Raw genomic sequence first — 9,281 nt, 5'->3', positions numbered from 1 at the left:
AGAGGGAAAGAGAGATTAGGATGACTCGGAGGTGAGACTTTCGTCTCATAAATGGTGAGTTTAAATGCTAATTTCCAGCATTTCCAGGTCATTTGTCCTCTCAGGGTCTGGTTGCTCTTCAAACAGACTGTCCTGCAATTCTTACAAGGTCTATACAGAAGAGGTCACGGACACTGAAGAGGGGGAACTTTATGTCAGGGTTCTGTCACTTCTGTCTAGTCTATTTCTTGGTTTTGTGACAAAGCCCAGACACTCCTGTTTTGCCTTTCTGTGCCTTGTTTCGTGTGCTTTCATGTCATGTTTTCTCTCGTGCTGTGTAGCACACAGCTTGTGTTTTACACTAGCTGTGTGCTTTCATGTTGTTATGTTTGTAATGTTTTTGTTGCGTCGCGTCAAGCTGTTTTTTCCCAGTGTATTCAACAAGAGTGACGGATGCCATGCCAAACTTACAAAAAAACATAAAGGATTAAAAACACATCGGGGTTTTGCATCTAGGGCCTACTAATTTTTGTTGGTTAATTGTTCTTTCTTGTAGGCTATGTAGCATGGGGTGTCTCGCTTTTAAAGGCACACTATGCAAGAATTGTGTTTTTGTCAAACAGCGACCCCTAGAGTCACTGTGGAATACTTGCACTGTCGTAAATACCTACCCCCCACCCTCCACCCTGTACACCGGTACCTGATCGGTAAGATAGAAGCGTCTGGCATGGAGCAGGCACAGAAAGACTCCAAATATATTGACCAGGTAATGTTTCACGATTTCATACAAATATTAGGTTACTGCATAGTCTACTCAACTACTGATGATGGTGATAGGATAATAAGTTTGTCAAGTGTTAGACTACTTTATAATAATAAAGTAGCACTGCGTTTGCTGGCTTATAACGTTTTTACATGATCGCAGCTAAATCATAAGTAAATAGCCTATAGTCTAGGCCTACTGTATAATTTCATTTGTGTTTTTTGATTGTAATGTAAACATTACAAAATGCCAGATGACATCAATAAAGTTAGCCTAAATGTACGTCGCATTATTTCAGTTGACCGTTATGATGTCATTAGACATGATTATTGCAATTTATCATAATATTTTGCAAATTGTGCTCATTTACAACCTCTAGGCTTATGTATGTCCTGATAATTATGTGAGATATTGACCTGTTCTCATGATAATCGCAGGAATCAACGTCAACAGCGTCGTTTACAAATAAGAGATTTACTTACTAGTCCATCAACAAGATCGCCAGGTAAGCATCGCTGTAGCATAGAGTGATAATCGCAGGAATCAACGTCAACTGCGTCAACAGCGTCGTCTGATATCCCTCAGTGCTTTTTAGCTCGCGCCAACGAGTGAAAGCCTGACCGGGACTCTTGTCCGGTTACTCACGCGGTCAGATTCTCTCTTCCTTTTCCTACACTCTTCCGACCGCGCTTTCTTTGTTTTTTCCATTGTCGAGTCTTCCAATAATCACGTCTGAAATGCGCGCAAGTGTCTTCGTGCTTAATGTTGTTGTTGTTGATGTATGTGACGTCGTTGCCGTAAACCAAGTCGTGATTCTCGCGAGATTTGTTGGGGGCGCCTCTCTCAAACTTGCATTGCTGTTTTTTCCAGTGGCGTCCCTCCCAAGCTTTACTACCAGGATGATTCGCCCTACTATGACTTTGTTTACCACCGAAATGACTTTGAAGCTGTTATATTAAGGTACAATTCTTGCATAGTGTGCCTTTAAGATCAAGATGCCATGAACACCTACCCTGGTAATCCAGAGTTCTCGCGAGAGCACAAGTTGAATTTGCTCAGCGAGTTACTCTGGTGTCAAATAATGATGCTCATTAAATATGCCCCTCGATCTGAGCTGCACCAATCACATCGGATTATCTGATATAGGCGGACCAGAGGCAAGCTAAACAGATGACGACAGCGCTGTGACGTCGAAGTCATTAGTAAACATTGCAATATGGCTATGGATGAACACCAGGGGCCCGTTCTTCGTACGTCGCTAACTCACTTAGCTGGATTTGATTGTTGGCGATTTGGCATGATCCTGGATTGTTTGGTTCTTCGACGCTCATCCTGGACTTGCTGTCATAGCAACATGTGCGCAAACTTAAACCTGCTCGGGAGCAGGCTTATTTCATGTTAAAGGTCCCGTTCTATGCCCCTTTTCACAAGATGTAAAATAAGTCTCTGATGTCCCCAGAGTGTGTATGTGAAGTTTGAGCTCAAAATACCCAACAGATCATTTTTTACAGCATGTTTAAATTGACATTTTTTGGGGCTCAGAAAAACGAGCCGTTTCAGTGTGTCCCCTTTAAATGCAAATGAGGTGCTGCTGGACGACACAGGGGGCGGAGCTTCATGAGCTCGTGCTCAGTCTGTCAGGAAAAATTCATCTCACGGAATGATGATAATATCAGAAACTCTCAGTAACGGCGTTCATTTCGAGTCGGACAATAATGCCTACAGAGTCAGAGTGCTGTATAGAGATGAAACAGGTATGGTTTAGTAGTTTAATTACGGTTATTATAACGTATTTGTCATCTGCTTGTAGGCTATGTATCCATTATTTATTAATAGCCTACAAGTCTGCTGTCTGAATGATGATCAAACATGTACTGATGAGTTTAATAAAGTTTATTGTACATCACAAAAAAGATGAAGCGTCAGTTTTACTTCAGAAAATCACCGTAAGAGCTGAGTAAACACAGTAGGCTAAGTTATAAGAAGTGCGCAAGTAGCCAGTAGAGTTGAGGGAGCATTCCTGTGGGCGGAGGTTAGTCAAGAAACGGTTCTGGTGATGTCACTAATGCAGGATGTAGAGGGGTGTAGTCCAATCGAGCCGTTTTTTGTAGTCAACTTCTGTTAAATAAAATATCCAGCTTGGCATTGAACTTTGAGCTTTATTATTTTACAGATATTATTTATGCTCAAACAGCAACATTACACACTAACTAAAGTTTGAAACATGGAATCGCATGCAACGGGACCTTTAACAGGATTAGATCGCGGCTTCATAAGCGGAGCTGATACGGAAGTCCAGCGCAGCGCGATAGTGCACTTTCTTTCTGAGATATATATTTTTTTCTCGTGATTCGTGAGATTGTCGTTTTTTGTCGCTTTTATGTTTAAAAAACAGTTTTAGGTTTTTTTTTTTTTTTTTTTTTTTTTTGTGGCATTTCCAAGCCACCAATGTTGTAAAGCAGTTTTTTTTTTTTTTTAGGCTATCGTAATTTTTTATGAAGATCATACAATCATGACCATGCCGATTACAGATATGTCACTCAGGCTTCACTAACGTGATGGGTACCAGATCAAGGCCTCAATAAAGGGGATTATGTGAACAGAAAGGGGATTCACAATGTAAATGTGCAGCCCAGTTACTATTGTGATTCTTAATATTCCAGATTAGTAATATTATATCAAATAAAAAAAAAGGCAGTTGACTAAAATCTTCCATATCACAAATGTGAAAGCAAAATGGCCAGGATCTGTGCATGACTTAAGAATTTTCAGAGATTCACATTTATGCACATTATTTGAAAGTGGTAAGGAAAGTTCCACAATTAAATATCAAGCTCACTGTATTACATACACTTATGCTGATCCTAACACCTTTTTCATAGGTGATTATGACATGTTCCTGCCTGCAGACAGGTGTTTTATGATCCCATTCCCTGACCCAAACCAGTTACAATGCAGCTCTAGCCAGGACAAGGGCACACAATGAAATGAACTTTGGCTAACTAAAGGGAAGATTTCAGTGTCTGAGAAGTCTGAGGGTTGCACACCTGACAGGGCCTGTGACATTGTTGCATGTGCCATATTAAACAACATTGCCAAAAAAAAAAAAAAAAATTTCATTAAATGTTTAATAAAAGACAAATATGCTTAGTTCCTTGAGTTTTATTTCAATTGTTCTTTGTAAAGAAAAGCCAGTGGTCAAGTGCCTGCAACAAGAGATATTAGACACATGCCTCATGCAACAAATAAAAAGGAAAAGTTGGCTATACACTGCCCACCTGTAGGCCTATGTGTCCTCTGTCTGTGCAGACTCTTCTGTAGGCCTTTCTGTAGATGTGGAATCCTGCAACTTATATTGCAGCCATAAAGCATACAAGTATAAATGAAGTAAAGTTATTTATGCACTTGCAGGTGGGCTAGTTCCTCCATATGACAGTTATCTGAGAGGGTTTATTCACTGTCCAGTGCAATGGAAACAAATGGACATTACAAAGTCTTATTCTTACTTTCCTTTGGAAAGTTAGTAAATGTCCACTTACTGCACATATTTCAGCCACCACTTTCTTGGGAACAGATACAAGTGTTGGTGTATTGTGTAAAAGTGCACAAAAGAGGAAAACACAATGTCATTACAACGAACAACACTGGGGAAAAATGTGATCAATAACTAATGGCAAAATATTTTTACATTAACATAAGTTTATCAGTTTTCACTTTCACAAGTCAAAGCAATTCATCATTACTGAAGATTTAACAGTTGAAATGACTATACGGCCTTATTTTAATTCAGCAAAAATTATTTTACAGTGTAGGCTACTAAGATCTTTTCTTTTTTTTTCTCAGCCTTTTTCTTGGTTGCTTTTATAAACAGAACACCATTTATTTAACAGTGCCTTTTATAAAAGAGACTAGCCTATAATATAACTAAAAATTAACATTATGTAGAATATTTTTGTACTTCACTTTTATTTGTTCCCATGTTCTAGCGTGGTGACTCTGACATTACAATGAACAAAGTAATTATGCAATTATTAAAATACAAAAATGTTGGCTAATAAGTGATAAAAACATCTAACATGGCCACTTCTAACGGATTTAAATTGTCTGCTACTTTTTGCCAGCCCTCTCTCCTGGCTTTTGCAGACTTTGAGGTGTTCCCTGGCGTTTTGATTAAACATTAAAATTCCGAATAAACTTCGACTATTAGTTCTTGCTCTGCTGAGGAGAAAAACTGAGCGCGCTCTTTGGCCACGCTGAGCAGCCAATAGCAGCGTTGCTGATCAATGTTTCTACTATCGATACATATCCCCTTTTAACCAGCGCATGAACGCGCAATTATCTCAGATAACTCAATCCAGCTATACTAATCATATCCGGCAAGTGTGTTCGAAGAACCGAGTTAGCCAGATCATGATTCGCACGATGATATCATCTTGGATGTGTCATTTGATCTCGGATGTAATAAGCAACGTACGAAGAACGGACCCCAGGGGTCCGTTCTTCGTACGTCGCTAACTCACTTAGCTGGATTTGATTGTTGGCGATTTGGCATGATCTTGGATTGTTTGGTTCTTCGACGCTCATCCTGGACTTGCTGTCATAGCAACATGTGCGCAAACTTAAACCTGCTCGGGAGCAGGCTTATTTCATGTTAACAGGATTAGATCCCGGCTTCATAAGCGGAGCTGATACGGGAAGTCCAGCACAGCGCGATAGTGCACTTTCTGAGATAGGCTATATGGGGAAAAATGTGATCAATAACTCATGGCAAAATATGTGTACATTAACATAAGTTTATCAGTTTTCACTTTCACAAGTCAAAGCAATTCATCATTACTCAAGATTTAACAGTTGAAATGACTATACGGCCTTATTTTAATGCAGCAAAAATTATTTTACAGTGTAGGCTATAAGATCTTTTCTATTTTTTTCTCAGCCTTTTTCTTGGTTGCTTTTATAAACAGACAACCGTTTATTTAACAGTGCCTTTTATAAAAGAGGCTATAATATAACTAAACATTACCATTATGTAGAATATTTTTGTACTTCACTTTTGTTCCCATGTTCTATGGTGACTGACACTACAATGAACAAATGTAATGTAATTATACAATTATTAAAATACAAAAATATAGGCTAATAAGTGATAAAAACATCTAACATGGCCACTTCTAACGGATTTAAATTGTCTGCTACTTTTTTGCCAGCCCTCTCTCCTGGCTTTTAAAGACTTTGAGGTGTTCCCTGGCGTTTTGATTAAACATTAAAATTCTGAATAAACTTCGACTATTAGTTCTTGCTCTGCTGAGGAGAAAAACTGAGCGCGCTCTTTGGCCACGCTGAACAGCCAATAGCAGCGTTGCTGATCAATGTTTCTACTATCGATACATATCCCCTTTTAAACTTAGCATGAACGCGCAATTATCTCAGATAACTCAATCCAGCTATACTAATCATATCCGGCAAGTGTGTTCGAAGAACCGAGTTAGCCAGATCATGATTCGCACGATGATATCATCTTGGATGTGTCATTTGATCTCGGATGTAATAAGCAACGTACGAAGAACGGGCCCCAGTTGTTTGAAACGGCTTTGGCCGCTACAATGAACGAGTTAGACTTGGCTTTTTATCTAAAACAGGAACAGAAGACGCCGCTCGAATCATTCCTTTGCAAGAAGGACGTTTTTGCTGTTTTGCAGACCGGATACGGCAAGAGTATAATATACCAGTTAGCTCCGCTGGTAGCTAAGCATATGGGGTTTATTGTTGTGATTGGTCGTATTGTTATCCAACTGCGTGCAGTGAGATTTTCAAATGCATTCTTGGTGCTGCCCCTCGAGCTGGCCGATTTTCATTAGTCGACGCCAGACCATTAATCTTTTAGATTTAGGTCTGGATTTCCAGGCTAGTGAACACCCAGCATCTATAGGCTAATTTTCGTCTTAAAACAAATTTATAAAAGGAAACTTAATAAAACATTTTTGTGATGTAGTAGCCTATAGCCTACTAAATGTTTCCATTTTCTTCTAGAATAAAGCATCATGTAGGCCTACATCTAAACTCACATGAAAAGGCCCCCAAACAAACAAACAAAAAAAGATTATAGGGCAAATTTCAAAAATTGTCAGTACAAAACCTTATATTAAAATCCTGCTAAAGAGCCTACAATGTGTAAAGACATTTTCTGATTAGGCCTACATAGGCTACTGTCACTCTGTGCTTATAGGCTAGGCCTAGGCTATTACAACGGCAGATAAAGTGTAAAATCAATGTGCAGTGAAATGAGCTCTACTACATGAAACAAGTTACTTATAAATTTTGCTATAACTGAAGAAAAACCATTGATTGCCATCCTATATCCTGTCCGTTCACTCTCCCTTATGTGCTAACCTTTACCCTTTACAATAGAAGATGTTTTGCGGCCATCTGCTGGACAAATACAGCACTGCAGCATTAAACGCACATTCATTGCTGTTATATTTTCTCAAAAGTTTAAAAATAGTTTACCTATTTATGTAGATAATGTTTAATCTATTTAATAAATACACATCTGAATAGCTTAGCAACAATATAGTTTATACTATGGTGTAATAAAATTATATATTTTAGAATAAAAGATCAAAGCAGTAAAATCCACATATAGTAATATGCATAATTTTTCCAGAAACAATGAGATTAAAATGTTACATTTATTCAAATAATTCATGAAACAATAGGTCTACTCCTACTAAGATCTCTACTAAGTTACAAGTGTTTGAAGTGATCAGACTTACAAAAATCAGTCATCAGTCTTGTATCTCCTGTGTGCAGTGACAGGCTTTGATGCTGAATATAATCTGCAGTGTTTCTCTATCAATCTCCTGTAAGTTTAGTGTGACTTTATCTCCATCCTGAATAATTAAAGATATGTTTCTATCCTCGGTGAAGTGTCTTTTCATGGTGGAGGAGGAGTCCCGTTCATCAGCGCAGATGTTCTTTTGATATATATGGTGAAAATAAAAATGCTGCTGTGTGATTTGTCAGTGATTGTGTTTGATGATTTCCTCTGTTGTGTCTAATAAGGTAACAGTGAGTGTCATTGGCAGCTGTGAGAGTCTCTCTCTCTTTAGGGGACTGACAGGAGCCAGTTTCTTCAGTGTGTTTGAGGGAGCAGAGGAGAAACAGAGTCAAACAAACAGTGTGACGAGCAGAAGAAGATGGAGGGATTTCTGACACTCGTTTTACTCTCCTCTATAGTCACTATAACCACATCTGGTAAGTGCAAAATAGATTTTAAAGATGTAAAATTTAACATTTTTAAATAAGTAGTTTGCTTATGATGGTATTAGACCACTACAAACTGAATAGAAGCCTTTGTTATATCTAGAAACCAAGATCTTGTGACACTAGATCAATAATTATCAATTACATTTTATAAATGATTTGAGCTTTTACAGGAAACCAATTTGTTATACACTCATGCCCAGCTTTAGTTGTCCGGGTAGACATATTTATATGTATATACTGTATTTCTATTACCCAACTTAGTTATTACATCTTATTTTTCTTGACGTTGCATGATTCGATCCCTTTCTCTCTTTCATGTACAGATTTTGAGACTGTGAGGTTAGTTGGTGGTAACAGTCCCTGTGCTGGTAGAGTGGAGGTTCATCATGGAGGTCAGTGGGGAACAGTGTGTTATAGGAACTGGGATATGACTCATGCTGGAGTGGTGTGTAGAGAGATGGGATGTGGAGAGGCTCTAGAGGCTGTGCGTGACACTCGCTTTGGACCAGGATCAGGACCAATCTGGATGGATGATGTGGCCTGTAGTGGATCAGAGTCTACACTGAAGAATTGTGAGTCAAGAGGATGGGGTGTTCATGGCTGTAGTCATCAAAATGATGCTGGAGTCAGATGCACAGGTGAGCGGCTCCATACATCACACTGTTAATACATCACTGATCAGACTTTCATTGATAAACATCTTATAAGCAATTTAATGTAATTTAATGTAATTTGTTGTCAGAGCAAATCATAACCAGCTAATTGATGAAAAGTATATTTTATTGTCTTAACTCAATTTTATCTATTTATAAACCTATTATTAATGAATGAATATTGTTTTATGTCCATATCATAATCATTGTGAATTTGTGACAGATGGTCTTCTCTTTTGTGTAAATATATTCAGAAACAATAAACTACGGAAGGTCAAGACTTGTGGACGGGTCTCACCTGTGTTCTGGGAGAGTGGAGATGCTTCTTGTAGGCGGCTGGGGTTCAGTGTGTGACGCTGCCTTTGACCAGCAGGATGCAGAGGTTGTGTGTAGAGAGCTGGACTGTGGGGCTCCTGTACAGGTGCTGGGAGAAGATGCTTTTGGAAAAGGAAATGGTCAGATTGGATCAAAAGAGATTCAGTGCAGAGGAGATGAAACACACATTCGACGCTGTCCATCATCAACCTCACATAATATAAACTGCACCCATGACAATGACGTAGGACTGATATGTTCTGGTAAAATGCCAATGTTCAGCCTTTCTATAGAGAAATCAAATT

The 9,281-nt window shown here is 38.7% G+C and overlaps 1 protein-coding gene across 1 annotated transcript in view; it reads left to right on the top strand.

Annotated features, from left to right (window-relative positions):
* Nucleotides 1-706: 706 nt before the first annotated feature.
* LOC308689067 (uncharacterized protein) overlaps nt 707-9,281 on the top strand; it is a gene marked incomplete at both ends in the record, with an annotated part of 105,259 nt that continues 96,684 nt past the window's right edge. Inside the window, 4 exon segments of the mRNA XM_081362619.1 lie at nt 707-745; nt 7,805-7,919; nt 8,332-8,646; nt 8,916-9,239. Of these exon segments, the coding sequence (XP_081218745.1) occupies nt 707-745; nt 7,805-7,919; nt 8,332-8,646; nt 8,916-9,239 (793 nt within the window).

This window comes from Scardinius erythrophthalmus, assembly GCF_964197995.2.
Source record: "Scardinius erythrophthalmus genome assembly, chromosome: 4".
In the NCBI taxonomy this organism is placed as follows: Eukaryota; Metazoa; Chordata; class Actinopteri; order Cypriniformes; family Leuciscidae; genus Scardinius; species Scardinius erythrophthalmus.
Note: the sequence above shows the minus strand (reverse complement) of the source record. Positions and strands in the feature narration are given on the sequence as shown.